The sequence below is a fragment of the Manacus vitellinus genome, unplaced genomic scaffold (genome assembly GCF_001715985.3).
Source record: "Manacus vitellinus isolate BGI_N305 unplaced genomic scaffold, ASM171598v3 scaffold_20_pilon, whole genome shotgun sequence".
Taxonomy (NCBI): Eukaryota; Metazoa; Chordata; class Aves; order Passeriformes; family Pipridae; genus Manacus; species Manacus vitellinus.
In genome coordinates this window covers 3,317,305-3,336,456 of record NW_021939471.1, presented here as the reverse complement: position 1 = coordinate 3,336,456, position 19,152 = coordinate 3,317,305, and the positions used below count along the sequence as shown (strand labels likewise).

The 19,152-nt window shown below is 40.3% G+C and overlaps 1 protein-coding gene across 1 annotated transcript in view; it reads right to left on the bottom strand.

The window, feature by feature from the left end:
- SPAG16 (sperm associated antigen 16) overlaps positions 1–19,152 on the bottom strand; it is a 269,751-nt gene that overhangs the window by 42,955 nt on the left and 207,644 nt on the right. The window contains exon 13 of the mRNA XM_029959592.1: positions 6,223–6,349. Within this exon, the coding sequence (XP_029815452.1) occupies positions 6,223–6,349 (127 nt within the window). The remainder of the gene's footprint in view (positions 1–6,222; positions 6,350–19,152) is intronic.

Genomic DNA, 19,152 nt, shown 5'->3' with positions numbered 1-19,152 from the left:
AACTCGTCTGATCTAAAAAGTTTAGTCTAATTTAAACCCAGTTTAACAGGGAAAAACCCCCAAACCTGTGAGATCAACTGATTATACAGTTTGTTAAACTATGGATTTAATGGTTTGATTTGGGAGCCAAGTCAGGAAGACAAGACAAAGGAGGAATAAGTCAGCAATGGCAGGCCAAAGGAAAAACATGTCTCCAGTCTGAGGGTTATTCTGGGGACAGCAGCCACACACAGTTTGAGGGGCAGTGCTTTTCCTGCCTCTCAGGAAGAAAAAAAACCCACAGCAAAACAAGAACATAGAATATTTGCTCACTTGCATCTGGGTCAGCTGATCCAAGTTGCAGTTACATGTTCATTATCTGAAATATTTTATTTCAGTCTGCCTTTTTCACAGAAGGTTTGGAAGAAAGTCAGAATGTAGCCTTTTCAAAAACTATGGTGACCAAATCAAGCTTTTTTTCCAATTACTGTTCAAGATTAGAAAGAAGTCGAGACATTTTTCCTCATCCATACTTTTGGTTTTGACAAAACTGGCACTAAGTCTCTAGGAAAGCATCCCAAACAGATTTAATATAAACCCCTTCAAGTTTTACTTTTGTCTTTCATGATATTACTTCTGGGAGAAAACATAATCTTTATTCATAACTATTTGTTCTTGATTTCATATTTTACTGTGACTCAAATTCCTTTTCATGTTAAGACAGGGAGTTTTAAAATACAAACCCATTATTTACAAATACGTACAACAGAATCAGGAACACAGAATTTGTTACACTTCATGCCAGGAATTGAACTTATCCTTGCATGTCCTTTATCTACAGCAAAATAATTCCATTACATTACTAAGAGATTTGGAGTTTGCATGGAAGAGCTCTTTGTCTCCAATACTGACAACTTCAATCTTTGACCTGCTTTTGAAGAGGATTGATTTGGACCATAAACTGCCTGTCAAAGATTTTTTTAAATGACCCATCCTGTCTATCCACTCTGCTCTTGAATTCATTCCTCAGAAGTTCAAAAGGGTTCAAATAAAACTGACAAATCCAATACCCTGAGGATATTCTGACTGATAATTTTGTGTCTAAGGTGTTTACTTGGAGATAAATCAACTGGAGTAGGCCAAAAAATTTAGGTTCAACCAGATTGCTTTTCAAAATAACTCCTTTTGGCTGATCAGTGCTTGTCTCATACACCTGATCCTTAAATACTCTGACATTTTTCCTGGATTTGCCTCATGAATGCCCCCTCCAAAGGAACACAGGCATAAAAACCCCCACCATAGACAGGCAGCATCCCTGCAAAGATCTGGGTGTTCCCATATGCTTTAAATCCACTGACAAAAAAGCTGTGCCAAAATCAATGCTGAAAAACAAGTAGTCTAAAAGATAATTTATATTTCACTGGAAGAAACAAAAATAGAATAGGATATTTCAGGGAATTACTAACTTAAAAGCTACTAAATAGAGACAAAATCAACGCTAAAAAACAAGTAGTCTAAAAGATAACTTCATTAGAATGAAATTAAAAAAAGGTTATCTATGGAAATCACTGGTTTGGAACAACTCCACTGAACTGAATCAAGAGTTAACTAATTTTCAGGCTCTGCCCAGTTGCAACAGGAACCACAGCAAGGTGGGAGAAGATGGGCTGTATTGTGAAGGGACAAATTGCAAGACTGCAGCTTTTAGATCAGCATTGTTGCAATTATTCTACATCCATATGAAGCACAGGGGCAGCCAAGTCCTCATCATTAAAATGCTGCACCACAGCTGGCAACCTCAGCTGACAGCTCCAAAACTGCCATGCCCACGTATTTATTGACTTTCTGGTAGGACAGAGTGTGCAAGGCCTTTGAAATAACCACTGTCCTCAAATGATCTCCGTGCCTTCAGCCTTTGACAAACCGCAAAAATGCAAATTCCAGCGCCCTGAATTCCTGGGGATTTACTGTGCTGTGCCTTGAATGCACAGAGAGATTCTTCCAGGCTCTGTGAGTCTGGGGGGTAGATCATGAAGAGCAAAGCAAGAAAAGACCCAAGCAGTGTCTCCCCTGTGACACTCTGGGGAACACCAGTGGGGGGTTGCTGAGGGAAAGGCGGTGCCTGGCACAGGGCTGTGCACCCACGGCCTCTTCTCCTACCAGGTGGGGCATTCTTTTAGGTTCCCTGCTGTTGCCCAGGGACCTAACTGCATGGAAACTCTGTCAACCCTCAGCTAATACTCAAGAGCCACTAGCAAAAAAATGATAAGCACATTGTGAGTAGAGAAGCCTCAGTTTATTAGGAAACAATGCTTTTAAAAGGGCTGTATGTAAGAACCTTTTTAATCCAATGTCACATCTGAAGACAAAACTCTGCCCTAAAGAAGCACCCAGCTGCCTCTCTCTCTTTTCACTACTTCTTCCTAATGTCTTTCTCTGAGTGTAATGTAGCTCTAAGGGTCCATCCAGCCCTGCTGTATAAAGTGTGGCTGCACCACACTCATGAACCATTTCCAGGGGCTTACACACCTCTGCAGGAGCCTGAAAGGAGGCTCTGCCTGGATTCCCACTTTCCTTCCTTGCTTTGGGGCAGGAGGAGACTTTTCAGCAGTCTTTGAGGAGCCTGATGGCCACAGCCAGGTTCTGGCTCACTGACAATGAGTTATTACTGGGAGCTATTTGCTGCTGTTCAGGCAGGATTTTGGACAATTTCATTCTGTTTTTTCCTTTTTCCTCTGAAATTGGTGCCTGCATTATTCATCAGGAACTACACTACCTTGGAGCTTCCAGCTCTTGATTCGGCTGTTCAGACCACAAATTACTGTCAAGGACAAAATTTGTTGCTCAGAGCCAGAACTCGCCTCTGGTCACTGTTCTGCTGCACTGTCTTAGCCCAATTCGAGTCATCTTTGACCCAAATAGTAAAAAGCTGACATCCTTGATGCCTTCCTGTCTGGGTGTCAGGGATATGAGTTTGATAGTGGGGTGGAAATGGGATCTTTTCATTTGTGTTACACAGCAATCTTCTGCAAGAGGATTGCAGAAAAATGGGGCTCATCTTAAATCACTGGGCTACACTGCGTGAAGTTAGAAATATCTCCCGGATAATTAAAACAATAAACTTGAATATCAGTGACCAGTAGAGACCAAGATGGACAAGAATTATCAAACAATATATCAAATGCTTAGTATTTCACAAAATCAAATAGAAAAAGAGCATTGCAGAGCTGTGCATGTGCTGAACATGGTTCAGGAGAACAGTGTCACTGCTGTGAATGGGACTGGCTGGTTAAGCACACACACGTCTTCCCAAATCCTTGTCAGACACATTCCTTGGGGCATTACTGCAGAATGCTGCCTTTAAAATGACAGTCTCTCCACATTTCAGAAATGAAATATCCAGTTACAGAACCTGACATTTCAAAAATCAGAAAGCAGATGAGATAGTTACTAAATCAATAAGTTTCAAATGTGTAGAATGAAAAATGTGAGTACTTTCCCCCCCCTCTATTTAATTATTTAAGTGTATAAATATTTGGTATTTTATCTGTCTCAGAAAGATGCAGCTTGGCTCAGATGTTATGCAGAGTAATTTGAGTAGCCCCAAGAAGTTGCTGCCCAGCCTGTGGGAGATGCAGACGAGCGGCAGGGCGCTTATCACGAGGAGAATTAACTCGGGCAGGTGAACCTGTGCTCTGGGGGTCACGTGCTCCCCTGCCCCTCTCCCATTTATCACTGGGCACACTCTGCAATTCATGAGTGGAGGTGCTTATTCTGATGTGTCAGCGAGAAAATCCTCTGGTGAAAAGCCAGAACGTGCTTGTCTTTCTATGAAACTGGCAGGGAGAGGAATAAATTCTGCAGCTTATCTTGGCACGAGAGCCGTCAGCTCTACTGGCAAGAGATTCCTGCCATGAATTGCAGGCTCAGCCTCCTCCATCTCATCTCCTGCACGGCTGGCACAGCAGGAGGATGGTTCCCATCCAAATCCAACACCGTACCCGTAACTCTCCCAGAATGTTTGGAAAGAGCCGTAATCATCCAAGTACTATTCATCTTTCTGTGTGTTCATTTCCCTATAGGCAACATATATCTCAGGTTTAAAATTATAGCCAGTGTGCTGCAGGTATTTTTAACCACTAGATCTTGCTATATGTTAGCCAGGAAAAAAAAAAAAAAAAGAGGAAAAAGTAACTCTCTGCGTTTCCAAAGTCTGCAGGCTGCATTATAGCTTCAGCTTAGTAATTACAAAGATTTATGTTCCATTCTACCCCAAATCCAGAGCTCATTGTCCATTCAACTTACACTGCTTTGACTTACAGTTCTCTCTATCCATTATCTTTAATAATAAAGAGCTGACTAAACTTAATGATTGAAGAGCAAGATGTGATTAGTAATAGGAATCTAATTTATGAGAAAACAAACCAGAGTATGGTTTTCATGTTTCATTAAAATTATCTTAAATGTACTCCTTAATGTTAATTGATCTCACAGAGGTGAGAAAATACTCTGTTCTGAATTAATGGGAGAAAATAATTCATCCTCTTTCTGGAGGGAACATTTAATATCATTCAGCATTTAGAAGGAGATGGCATCTTCACAGTGATTTCACCACTTCAAGTGGTGTTTCAGTGTGGGCACAGATCTCAAATCTGCAAGATTTCCCACTGAACGGGAGGAAAATTCAACAGAATAAACATACACCCAAATGCCATATATAATGTTTTCTTTCCACAAAAGGTCCTTCCTATCTTTGCAAAATTACCCAAAGCTGAAAAACAATGCTGATGAGCAAATACAGAGCAGGGTTTCTCCCTGAGTTTATCAAAGGAAAACTCTTTGATGACTCTTAATTTGCTATGAGCAGGAGATTACTGAGACATTTGCAAGATAAAGTTCACTGCAGAATTTATTGAAAACAAAACAAAGCAGAAATCTATTTTTCCACTAAGTATTTTGCTTTTGTTTGTATTTCAATGATTTTTTTCCCTCTTTTTGAATTATTCATATTTGGATATCATATATTCTTACAAACCAATGTGTGTAAGAATAATGAGTCTTGAATAGCTTCATTTTAACTCATAGTGCTTTATGCCCAGGATTATTATTCTTATTCTTATTAGAGGACCTTCTATTCAGTCTGTTTCTAAGATCCATAAATAGAATTTGCCTAATGAGCATCTCAAGTATTCATCTGTCATTTTCATGGCAGTTTTTCTTATCCTACATTTGTATAGATCTGATGACAACACCTATTAATACAGAGCAAAAGGTCTTTGCCTACTTCCTCTCAAATCCCTTCCATTAATACAACCTTCTCTATTCTGGGCTGGAATCTTGTATCTTTACAATGTTTGAGAAGTGCAAAGTGGCCATAATACCAACTGAAGGAACAATTTGAGAACTTCAAAAGTTGCTCCATGAGAAATACCACAACTGCAGCAATAATTATTACATTTTCTGTTGAAACAGGAAAAACTTCCTCTTGTCTTGTTCTCATATTCTACTTGAACAGGATTTGCATATTTGGTTTGCAAAGCAGCAGAGACAAATACACTCTGCAATGCACTCAATCCATGAATACCTATACCACAGAATGAAGGTAGAGAAGAATAAAGGAAGAGATGCAGAGTTTCTGTCACTACCTACAGGGGTATGTTATGGAGACAATAATACATATTCCATGAGGAATCAGCAGGGAGTTCTGGGGGCAGGGAGGCAGATCCCTTCTAGAAGAGGAATAAATATATTACACTTCTATATGGTTTCTTGTATTTTTCTCTTCTTGTGCTTCTCCTAAGGCACTTTCCCCCCCATTTCCTTTGTATGTGACTCAAAGTACACGCCAGGACTTTTGTAAGCAAGCTGACAAAAGAAGCTGAGAGAAGCTCAACAAATCTGACCCTGAGCTCTCTGTTGAACTGGCAAAGCACAGTGTGCAGCACTGCAGTCTTGCAGACCCAGACCATCAGCTGCTAAACCCACCACCACCTAATCCAGCTACCTGTGTGTTGGGTGATCTCGGCCCACGTCCGTTTGTTGCACTGGGATGACTCCGTCATTTCAGATGCCAAGGAAGGGATTATGGTGATTTTTTTTAGTCAGAAGACAACAGTTGTGTCAGTGAACATTCTATGGCCACATCACCCCTTACCTTCTATTTTGATTTTACCCTGGCTTTCATTTTCCTTACACCATCCACACCACCTGAATTCAGGAGAGACCGAGGAAAAGCCTGCTTACCGTTCGGGAATCCCAGAGGGACAAAGTCTTGTCAGCAGAGCTCGTGAGAACGGTGCTGGAGAAGGGAAGGAACTCAATGCTGTTCACTGAATCTTTATGGCCACGTAACGTGTATCTGCATCTCTCACTGCAAAAGAAAATAACAGAAATACAGCATTTGCCATTCAGGGTGATAAAAACAGCAGACAAGTTTAGGTAAATGACTGACACATTTCTTGCCTCTTCCCCAGTTACTGTCCAGAACAACTGACACTATTCATTACCCAAGCACTACACCACAGGGGCAACAATAAAACCCCATCAGCTGGTGTTTGCTTCCCAGTAATGAAGGCTATAGTGAAAGGCAAAAAGAAGTGAAGAAGCAGGTTTTAAAAGATTCAATCCTAAGGAGCCACAATGAAAGCACCACTTGATGTTTCCTGGGTGCATCCTCAGAAACCTCACTGATGTAGAGTTTAAAGGGAATATGGATGAAAAGGTAGGATAGGGACAGGACCATTTCTCTTTCAAAGATATCATATTCCTTCTTGCTTACAAAGGGTCTGAGAAGCCTACTAGACTGTGCCAACATGCACCTTGAAGAAAGCTAGAGAGTGCCAGAAATCCTACCTTTCTCTCAAGGTCTTCAGAAAGGTTTCTAGAAACTCAGTGATGCCTGGGAGGGTAAAGTCTTGTCACTGTGGACACCCAAGATCCCTTGTCCCTGAACAAGAGGTCTCTTACCATGGATCAAGCACACCAGTAGCCATTATAAGCTCTCTGTTTGTAAAGCAGATGTGAGGGAACAGAGGTGTACCCCAAGAATCAAAGTACTTAGCATGAACTGACATCAGCTCAAAAGGAATTACTTTGTGAAATGGTTCTGAAAGTTCTTTCAAGGTTGAAGACACCCAACTACTGCACCTTCTCCCAGTCCATCAGCTATGAAGCAATACCCTAGAGCTTTTTGTTTGCTTTCTTACCTTTTTGTTTTGTTTTCTTTTAATGACTTTATTTCTGAGACAACACTACTTATCCTTCTCGCTGAGAGTATGAACCTGATACAGAGGGGAAGCTTCTCCCATCGTAAGGAACAGACACACAGCCATGATGACACCGCTGCAGAGAATCTATTCTCTCACAAAACAGCCCATGATCTTGTGAAAGCTTTTTAGGTTTTGCTTTATTTTCTGTGTACGCACCAGATCAGAACGGTCCTTAAACTGGAGTCCCAGAGAAGAGAAGGAAGAGCCCAAGGATGCCCTACCAGGACAACACAGAAGGTAACAAACAAATCTGGGATTATTTAAACTGAACAGAACGGCAAAGGCTTAACTCCTAGAGAAGCAGGTCAGGAGGGGAGACAGTTGAAATGAACTGGTATTTATCAGTCATTATGGCTGTACACAAGAGTTGCCCACACTGATTCAGGTCTCACTCCATGATTTCTTTGGATACACGTAAAAATAAATGTGCAGTGTCTGTATTATTATATCCTGTGAAAACATACAGGTAGGTGAGCATACTGTGGAAAAAACTAATCAATGTAAAGTCAGTAGCAGTTCTAGCCTCTTTGTTCAGCTGAGTCAAAAATAGTATGAAAAAATTAAAGCCAACAACTCATCGTAAATTATTGCAGCTTTCAGTGAGAGCTCAGAATTTTATTCCCTGCTCCTGTGGTTCTGACAGTAGAAACACACCTCCCCTGAGCTAGCTGCTGAATATATCATTAGGGCTTGCAAATTGGATTACTGGGTGGCTCTTAACAGAGAAATTTCTTACCAAATTTATTAAGGAAGCTGTCAGAAGGGAGGAATTAAAGATGTGATTTTTTTTTTCCTTTTTTTTTTCCCTGCCTGTATGTCACCAGAAGACTCTCGGAGCTCTTGTGGGTTTTGTATCAACAGCACAGAAGATGAGTTTCTAGAGATCAGGTGCAGGCCAGGAGAGCTGCAAGGTTTGGATGGACACCACCCTGATCACTGGTCTAACACAGAGACTTCTCAGACCTATTTTAGTGCTTTTCTACTTCCCAGGCTGGAACCCTCTGCTGTGCTGAGCTGAACACCAAGCCTGTCCCCACAGAAGGGAGGCCAGGAGGGAGTTAAGTAGCTTCCGAGTAGAAATATTACCCAGGATATAGATTTCAAAGAAATATTAGATTCCACTGGTATCATTTCACAGAATCTATGTTTTTCTATTATAGCTAATACATTATACTATCCAGTGTTATCTGCTATATAGCCTACATGTGTTATCACAAGGACTCATTTTAAAGTAGTCATAAAGTATTGTGGCTGTTAGTGCTCAGTGCACAAGGTATCTGATATTCACGATCACTTGATCTATGACAATAAAGTAACTTCAATAAAGTAATTTTTTTTGTTTCACAGACTCATGGCAATGTTTTACACCAGAGAATATGCCTTTTTCATCTCAGATCTTACACCTTTATTTGTCTATAGGTATGCCATTTTTCAAAGGTGCCCAATGGTTTCCTGCTTGCCTGTTACACCGTAAAGACTTTGAGTTGCTGAACAGTCTCTGACAAGGAAAATCCTGCTGTGTATTTTTTGGGCACTTACTAGTTTTGAAAACCACTTTACATACCAGAGTGTGACAGTGTTCCACTAGAACCAAAGGGGATATCTTCCTGCAATAAAAGCATGTATGTCTGTCCTCTTCAAAGACTGGGGGAGAATAGCATTTTCAACATGCTTGAGAGGGCTCGGGGTAAAAAAAACACAGGAAAAGGAAGGAGGGGGAAGGAAAGCAGAATATTTTGTTTATGAGGCACTGATGTAAGATATGGACCATCCCAGGTAGCCAGGCTGCAAAAACAGGCTTGTGAGAGATTAATTAGATGGCAAAGCAGGAAGGCCCATTCAGAATCCCTTAGCAAGGTGAAAATGGACTAAAGTGATGGACCATGACAGCAGCAGAAGAGAAGGAAATGATTTGCACTTTTCCATCAGGAACATAAACCCCCAGACCTGCTGCAGCTGCCTGCACTTCCATATCACTGCGTGCTGATGAGCGAGCTCTGGCTCTCGAGATTTAATTTACCACTCTGGTAACTGACTGACTGAATATTTCTAAGAACTTTCCTCCAACTGCTACATAAAATAAACTCATCTTTCCTTCCAGCTGAGATATAATTTCAGCAAGACTGGTTTGTATACCAGCTATCTTCTGGTCAGAAAGGCCAACAGTTTATTTACATGTTCTTTTTCCATAAAAAAGAAGCTGATGGGAAGGGCAGAGTATCACCCTGTTTTTCATGGGAGCTCATGATTCTATCCAATGGTTCAAGTTTATCTACATTAAAGTAAATCTGCAGCAACATTCACTAAGGTTTTTTTTTCCCCACTGTGAACACACAGCCTCGTGGATATAAACCTCACCATCTCTGAACATTCCAGCTCAGAAGACAGAGGGAATCATCTATGAATAGCAGCTTAGGCATTTGCAGAACTCTTGTTGCCTATATCCAGTGACAGAGAAAGAGATCCTGAATAAATGGTGCCACAGTAGAAATACTGTTCTGTAGTTCAGTATTTTGCAGATTTTATTCTGAATCTCACCTCAGATGCCAATTCCAACGCTCATGCTGTGTTACTACTACTTTTTCACCAGAAAACATCAGCTAACACCACATTTTCTTGGCTCGTGACTAATTAACTTCAATGCTCTCTTTTTCTCTACAGAGTAAATTCCTTTCCCTTAAATCCAGGTAAGGCAATTATGTCCATCAGTAAATCAGCCTTCATTCTGGCTCACCAGGTTTTGATTTGTCTTTTCAAACATGGCTGGATACTAATAAAGAAGCACACCCATTCCATGAATGTTGGCACTTCAATTTAATTGAACCATTACCAATATCACTAGCTCAGCAGCGACGAGAAAATTTTACTTGCTCAGTTTTTAGAGACTTCTGTTTTGAAAATCACATCCCAGAATGGTTCATTCAAATTCCAAAGGGCTTTCAGTAAAACTGCATTGAAAACAGCAGATATGAAACATTTCCACTCACATGAGACTCCGCTGAATATTACCAGGCTGCCATCTCTCCTCTAATGTACAACAGTAGCCAAAAAATGCACCAGTTAGATATTCCATCAACTGCACAGTAATTGAAAAGAAAATACAGATAGTGGGTAGATTCCTCTTCCCCTGCATCCTTTCCTAGCTGCACAGAGGAGTTAAAACTCAGGAAGGACACCAAGCTGGCACACCCTGGTGGGAACATTCCACAATTGCCTGGTACATATTCATGGCTCAAGGCCACACAGTGCCCAGCCTGCACAGGTCAGCACTCATTTCCTGAGCCACAAGCTCAGGAAATCACAGATCACATGTTGCCTATTCTTTTGTTATTTAGAAGTATTTTTTTAAAACACCCAACATCCAACACACACATGCTGGTGCTCCTATGAAATCAGGACAAGCTCTGCCTCCTTTCCTCATTTTTTTTTATTTTTTTTTTTTCTTAAAGCATGTGGTTTCTATGTTCAGCTTTGTTGGAAAAATTGGGGGAGTGGAGGGTGATGCCATTTTAGTGATTAGTTGGGTAGTCATAATTACTTCTTTTATTGCTGTGCCATATTAAATCTCAGTTCAAGCATAGTAATTAAAAGCACCTATACAGCCAATTGAAATTAATGAGATTTTAAGCATGTTCTTCAGAGTCAGTGCCTCTATCAACCATCTTTTCACATGCCTTCCAGAGGGATTCATTAAATGCACAGGTACTCCCAAATTGTACTATCTTCCCCAACAATTGCTTTTCAAATCATCCCACAGAACAAAGACTGAACTAAACTCTCTCTCTCTCATATCTGTTCAATAACATTCTCCTGTGTGAGCTGCAATCACCAGCAGGGGAATTGCCAAGGTAAATTACACCAGAGTCACCTGTGAGGAAGGTGGACACAACATTTCTGAGGAAGTTTTGTAAGGACACACCACAACCTGTCTCCAACCCTGTGATATAACTGTAACAGTTAAAAGGAGAGTATTTTTAACAAAACCAAATCCTATCACTTTCCCATTATATGGCTTTATCTCCAAAATGTGTTTAAATTAGGCATAGAACTTTCCCAGCCAAGATCAATGGCCAAGTATAGCAAATGGGCTGGCTTAAGACATTAAAATGCCAGTTTGGTTTATGCTGTTATAAATGCATCCTATCATGTCTTTACACTTTATGACCTCTATTTTATTTCTAGGTAGCTTCACATATGACACATCCAATTATTCATGTCAAGAACGTAAAACCACCAGTATTTCAGTAAAAAGTGCCCACCATCATTTACGACAGTGATTTTTTTTTTCTTGACCCATTATTTCACTAAATATAACACATTTTCTAAGACATTGACATGTGAGGACACTTCCTCCATAAAGTACATTTGTCTCTGAAAAGAGACATGACGGTATGATTCTGTCAATACCAAACACTTTGTTCAACTATTACTTATCTTCAATAAAACGGGGCTCTCTTCAAATTGTGAACATTTGTTTGTGCCCTCTTTCAAACCAGTGTTTGACACTCGGAAAATGCAGTGCTAAAGGAGATGTTACCACTGTTTTTATGGCATTGTAAACATTTCTTCTCCAGTATTTAGAAAGAAAATACAAAAGTAATCCTTCTTTGTGTTATTTATCTTCATACTCAGCACTGGTGGAACATTTTAATCTCTGCAATCTGGGTGCTCCACAAAACAAGGAGCAGGCCCCCAATTAAAGAGAAGCTGTAAGTCAGGGTTTCTCTAGCAATGGTCAGTTTGCAGTTACTCCTGAGTTCTTCACACAGGTGAAATTGCTTTACACTGTTGCTTTCAGGCAATTGTAATGGTTACACTTTTTAAATTCGCAGTGAGCAGAAGCAGGATTAAGCATTAAACTCTCCTGCCATCACTCACATCAGAGGCTGCTTTGAGCTGGGCCGTGCAGGGCTGGCTGAATCCCACAGGCGTGGGGTGCACGGCCCACTCCCACTGAAAGCAGTGCAGGGTTTGCCACTGATGGCAGTAGGAGCAGGATTAGATCCAGGTTTATCTCCACAGGAGCCTGACAGCTCACACTTTTGGTCTGGTGCACAGTAAATTGAGCATGTAAAAGGAAACTGAGCTCTGAAGTGGTACAGACTTAACTGGTAAGTTCAAGGGTGCAGTTCTTCCCCTTCCTCTGTCCTTTTCTTCTTCCTTCTGCCAAAAGACAAGCAAAGGCTTCCCAAATAGGAAGGCTTAGCCAAGGAAGAAAGAACCCCAAACATGACAGAAATGTTTTATTAATATTTTCTAGCCATATAAACACACATTACTCGTCTGACTCAGCAAGTCTGTAAATTTGCAATAAAATCCTGTTACAGTCTTTTCTTAGACCTCATTTTAAAAAAGGAGAACTTAGGAGTCCTACTGTTTGAACACAGAGGTTCTGAAATGGATCAAACTGTGTCTTTTCATTAAACTGACCTAAGTGAATGTCAATAGTTACATTTTTGTCTTACTTGGTAAGTTTTGAGAGGCTGCAGCAGTTTATTTTTCAGAGTTCAGATTTCTCCTCTGAGATCTAGCAATGTTCTTTTTCCCTTATTTTTGGGGGCTGAACTGAGCATGGCAGCTTTCCTTTAACACCAATTTATTAGACTCAACTCCATCACCAGCCCTGCTTCAGCTCCTGCTGAAACCAGGAATAAAGACTACAGAGATTCAGTAGGTGAACAGATTCCACCCTGCTGCAAGAGGGAACTGCAGCCCAAATCCTGCCCTGGCTCTGCTGGTATAGGGAGCACCTTGCAATGCAGGCCAAGCTTTGTGCTCACACAGGATGCCTCTACTCCTTCAGGTGACCCCCCTGTCTGATCCAAATTTGTCTAACACATTGCAAAACCCTAAGAGAAAGCTGAAAGGCAGCACCTGAGCACAAGTGGCCCATAACTGTGGATCTCATTTGCTGAGGTCTGAGCACACTGAGCCCTCCCCCAGCCACTCTAGTCCCACATGTTTTGGGGTTCACTCTTGCAGGCACCACAGAAGTGTTCCAATCTGCCTAGAGCAGGGAGGTGGGCCAAAAGCAAGTCCATCAGTGTGCCCACAGGCTCGTGTTAACCCCTCCTTGCACTCCAAACTCTCCCATTCCCTGGCATCCCCTCCACAGTGGTGGCACAGCCTCACTACCACCGACGCATTTGTGTGCTGCTAACAAGCTGCTCTGTCAACAGCAACACCCAAACAGAACAGGAAAGCTATTTTCTTGTGTTGGAAATGTATTTCATCTCCAGGGACCTTGCCTCCTTACATATTTTGCTGTTCTAAAAATTACTTTGTCCTATTTCTATAACTTGAAACAGCCTCTTTGGCAAATAATACACAGAAAGGGAAAATTGAATGTACCTGAGAACAAAAAATACAAAAAAAGCACATGCAGAACAGAAAAAGAGGGCAATGCATTACATTAAATGAAGTCTGATAGCTTGAACTTCAGATTCAGCGAGGTCTAATAGTGAGGGACATTTGGACAAAATTCCCCTAATAAATTTATAATTAACCAGCAGAAAGCAATGCTCCAGTCAGACTTCTATTCTGTGGTGAAATTAGATAACAGCCAAATAATCACAGTCCTTGAAAGCGCATTCTCTGAATGCAGGAGAAAGAGCTTGCAAAACTTCATGCCTCACCATTGGGATTAAAATGCTTATTTGCCTCAGTTCCTTGTAATTTATGTAACAGAATATGTATTAGTGGAAAAGCAGCCAATTATAACACCGTGTTTATTTTTCTGGCAGAGCTCTACTGGGCGTGTTTAAGTAGCAGCTGTGCATTTATTGAGCGTGTGGAAACTTCCACCACCAGTGAGATACTGAGCAGTGCACGAGGACACAGCAGCGAGGAAAGAAACCTCTTGGACAGAAAAGCAGCCAGGCGAGGTTTTAAGGGCACCCTGGTTGCTGTGGTGGTGAGCACAGCCGTGCTGACTGCCTGACGCCAGCCTGGAAAATAACAAGAACCTGTATTTGCTACCAACAGTTACTGAACGTGTCACAGCATGAAGTGCACACAGATAGTTGTGGGTTGGGTTTTACAGAACAAAAGACTCTCCCCGGTGCCATGTTTGGTTAGAACTCCCTGGCACAAAGAGACAAAAAAGAAATATAATCAATTCCCCTTTGTTGTTTGAATGATTCGAATACCACTCAAACCCAGGATCAATTTTGAAAACCACTGAGAATAATAAATATGATTGACAATAGCTTTATGGTTTTTATGAGTGAAAAGCGCAAATTACTGAAATAATAATATTGTACTTAGGCTTTCATTAGAAGGTGTGAAAACTGTTTGTCGATAATCTCTCTCCTTTTTTATTGGCTTGAAACATGAATAATGAATCTACTTCTATTACACTGAAGATTCAGCCTATTAACATCTTACATTTCTCTGAACAAAGGTTTGTGTAAGAAGTATTATTATTTTTATTATTTCTTGCTGCCAGAAAAAGGGGTTTTGGTGTGAAGCTAATTTTTTAAAAAGGAAAGATAAAACAGTAAGACATAAAATCTCTACCTAAGAATGGCTTATGGTCTTTTTGCTCTAACTTCCCCTGTTAGCATTATGATTTTAGATCAATATAATTACACCAATCTAATCACAGTGCACACTCAAAATAAGTGTCATTGGATGAGAAGAACAGTATCCATAATTACCAGATCAGACAGATTTCTACATTAATATAGTGACACTGTAGAATCCTTTAAAGATGTGGCTGGAATGGAGCACATCTTTAAATGTAAGGATTTTCTTAAATGTTCAGCTGAACCAGGACCAGAAGATACATCACTTTGCCAAAATTAGCCTAAAAACAGAACAGGAATTAGCACTCCCATAGCTGTCTCAGAGACACCACATGATTGTCCTGAATTGCAACAAACATGTTTTCATGTGTAGCTGTTCTGGAGTTTTGCTATAGAGCACATACATTTTCACACCAGACTGCAATATGTTCTTCCTTCCCTGTTACTGTGTAGGCTTGGTTGAACCTTGTGTCTTGTCAAGGTATCTTTAGAATCTCACTAGTCAACACCTAATTGTTGGCAGCACAGGGCATTTTTCAGCTCATGGCAACAGCTGCTGCAAAAGCTCACTTTCCTTTGAAATTGGGCTCTAAATCAATTTTGGTAATTTATTTCAGCTACTTTAGTTTGAACAGAAGCCTGTTACTTACAGTCCAGATTTTTCAGAAGTGAGATGCATTTTTATATGCTTCAAATTTGGATTATTTTTCATTTGAAAAAGATAATATTTTCCCAGGGTTAGAATTAGGTCATCAAAAGTGACTTTGAAAGTCATGGAGCCATACTATACTCAAGTATAGATGACTCATGGAGTCATCTATACTCAAAATGGGCCTCTTGAGCCTCAAAAGGGCTCTTGAGAGCCCTTTTCGAGGACCATTTTGGTCAAATACAGACCAAGGCAATGACAAGGCCTTGCTAGTAAATCTGTGTGAAAGAACAATGCCTAGGCATGATCCAAAATCCTTTTATTCTGACTTACTGAGTAATGCTCTCTCAGAGCAATAGATAGCTCTCCCAGAGACAATAGATTTGTTAACACTGCTCTAAGGAACTCAATTTAGTGGGCATTCCCAGAACATCTCTAATATACCCTGATGGGATTTGGACCCCACAGAAGCTGCACTGGTACCCACTCCAAGCATGATGCAGGAGCACAACCCCTACATTCCTCGACCATATTTCAAAATCTAGGCTTAGTTCTGCCCTCTGCCTCAGGGAAGTCAACACCCATGTGTTAAACCATCTGTTCATGGCTATGACTTCCTAACTTCTTCATCGAGTCTGTCCACAGGCACAAAATAAATTCCATCAGCTGAAGAAAAAGCTTTGTGCAGAGCAATGGTCCTGGCACTCAGAGAGACAAGATCTGAAGCAGTCCCCCTCCAAGGTCAGCTCCTGTATTTCACAGTTATTGGATAAAATGCCATTTCAGTCCTCTGGACAGGACCTAGAACATGATCTGCTCTTCATCTGTCTGTGTCTCCCTTGCAACACACAGAAAGCAGAACCATCTCTCCCAGAATTACTAACGGCGGTTGAGGGACGTGGGGCACTGAGATCAGAAAGGTGAGGCTCACATTATTTTTTGACTGTAACCCTTGCTCAGCAGTTTCTGCAAATCAAGTTTCCATAAGGGATTTTTCTGTGGGACAGTGAAGACAGGAGCACCAGAAATCATTTATTGAAAACCACAGCCTTATTTTATTAAACAATTATCTCCTACCCCCTCAAGGCATATGGGTAAGAGATAATCAGATCAGTGCAATCTCAGTAATAATAAAATAGATCTAAACCATTTAAGCTGACATTAAACACTGCAGAGCGGGTACAAGCGCGTTTTCTGCTCAGCAGTTCTGCAGCCAAATAAGCAAAGTCTCGCTCCCTGGTGACAGTGGGTTATCCTCAATTATCATATCAGCTGACATCAGCACTGAACTCATGTCCTGTTTTCACAGGCAATATGGAGCTGCCATCATCTTATTATTTTGTCTTTTTTTTTTTTTATTATTTATTTTATTTTTTATTTTATTTTTTATGACGAAAACTTTACCTGTAAAACTATTGCCTTTTCGGGCTGACCCTGAACAGCTCAATCCAGATGTCTCAATTCCTCCAAGGACATACTGCTGCTGATTTTGAAAGCTAACAGTATATATATATTGTGATGGATCACTGCCAAGTGACTTAATTTTGTGTCTGTGTATAATGCCTATGTTAGAACTAGTTCTAACCAAACAGGTTATTGTACAGTTTTAGGCTTTTGGTGTTCAGATAAAACATTGTCATGAAAAAAAAATATTGCCATCTAAATTCATCATTCAGATGCCCTTTACAATGCATTCCAACCATCCTGAAGAATTTCTTTGTAATTTCTTTCATTCTCTTCCTTTTCACCGTGATCACATAATAAAGAATACAGCATTATATGCACAACTACTGACTGGTGAGACATAACATGGAAAATGAGAAATGTGACAATGAAAAATAAAATCTGAAATATCTTTACACCAGAAGACCAGATAAACTTACTGTCCTGTATTGGAATGCACATTTTCTCTTGAATCTTGGTATCTCACTGTGAGGCTGATCTGATCTACTTCTTCTGAAAATTCACTGACAATGTCATAAATAATTGCTTTTTATAGGATTTTAAGTCTGTAACAGTATATAACAGCACATTTTTTTCAAAAACACCACTCCTGTCAAGCCTAAAATACCTTGCCAAAGCCTAAGTTCATCCCACGGGGATCTATCATACCATATTCTCCAGAAATCTGCATATTTAGGACAGGATTTCCAAACTTCCCTGACCACGCAGAGTCTGAGATTCATATGATTTTTGGGTGCCTAAACAATGGGATTTTCAAAAGTGACAGTGTGCCCACTCCAACATATTTTGAGTCGACCCTTCGGGCACTTTTAAAGATCCAGCTCTCGGTGTGTGTGAAATGCAGAGAACCCCAAACACCTGCTGAGCTGAGAACTTTGTTCCCTGACTTTACCAGGATCAGGCAGCAGCTGAGAAGGGGAAGAACAAGACATGGCTCTCTCAGGCTTCTGTCTGCCCAGAGTCACATTAAACCACACAATGGATGCCCTGGGTCTGCAGTGTTTCTAATGCAAAACCCTCACCTTCCTTCAAAAAAAAAAAAAATCAACTGTTGGAAAACTATTGACAACAGGGAAAAACTGAACAAGAACTATATAGGAGACCAGCAGAATAAATGTAGAGAACTCAACTACATCCACACAGTTTTTACAAAACTGACTTAAATCAGCTATTAGCCCTCAAAAAAAAAAAAAAAACAACCAACAACAACAACAAAAAAAATCAACCAAAAAAAGAAAAGCAAACAAACCAAACCCAACAAATCTCCTTTACCCCCTAAAACTCCAAACAAGAACTCCATCATTACTTTACCTCAGAATCCATTTGCTGGTCTAGCTTTAAAGTGATAACATTCTACACAGGATAGTAAAAGCAGTACCAGATCTTCATAATCTAATTTCACCACCTTCTTAATTTATTTTTAATAAATTTTTTAAAAAAAATTATTTTTAATATATTTCTTTTTTATCTTTAACCCAACCCATCTGGAGGAAGGCTCCTGTAAGCACCATGGGTAGCTCACACTGTCCAATGCACATGTAAAGGGAGTTCTGCCAGCTCTGCTCCCTGAGCATCCCATGCACATGCACTGGGCCCCAAAACCATCTACACACCATGAATGGTCCTATCAGAAGCTGTCTTAATGTTTTCTGATACAGAAAAGAAAATGCCTTTATCAAAGAAGTCAGATTCAAAAATGGAATGGTAAGTGAATGCTAGAGACCTCTCCTTATTTATTACTGTATTGCAAACCAGGAACTTCAGTCCTTGTTATTTTTGAAGTAAAAATATTTTTTGTTTGACTGAACAGTCAGTTGCAACAGTGCAGAGAACCACGAGAGCCTGGGCCAGGACTGTGTATTGTGAATTAGCATCATGCAATTACACAGGATATTAATGGATGGGTTTAATCTCCAGCATGCAGATTCACTGCATAAAATGCAGTGTTACCCTTGTCGTATGTTAGTTTATTTTCTTCCACTTTCTAAATTTACTGAAACTTCTTCAGGCCTATTAAATGAGCAAATCCTTTCTGAAAACAGTACAACAAGGCTGAAACGCAATAAATATAAGCACTTTAATATTTAAGTGAGGAAAATGAATTTCAGTGTGTTTTCAAATTGGTTTTCTTCAGTGCAGAGTTTCTTTATTTGTCCAAATAAAATGGATTTGAGTGGGTGGCAGCTTTAAGGAGTTATGCAGCGCTATTCAATGGCTTTGTGAACTTGGGAAGGTATTATGAATAATGGATTTGCTGTGCTCTTAA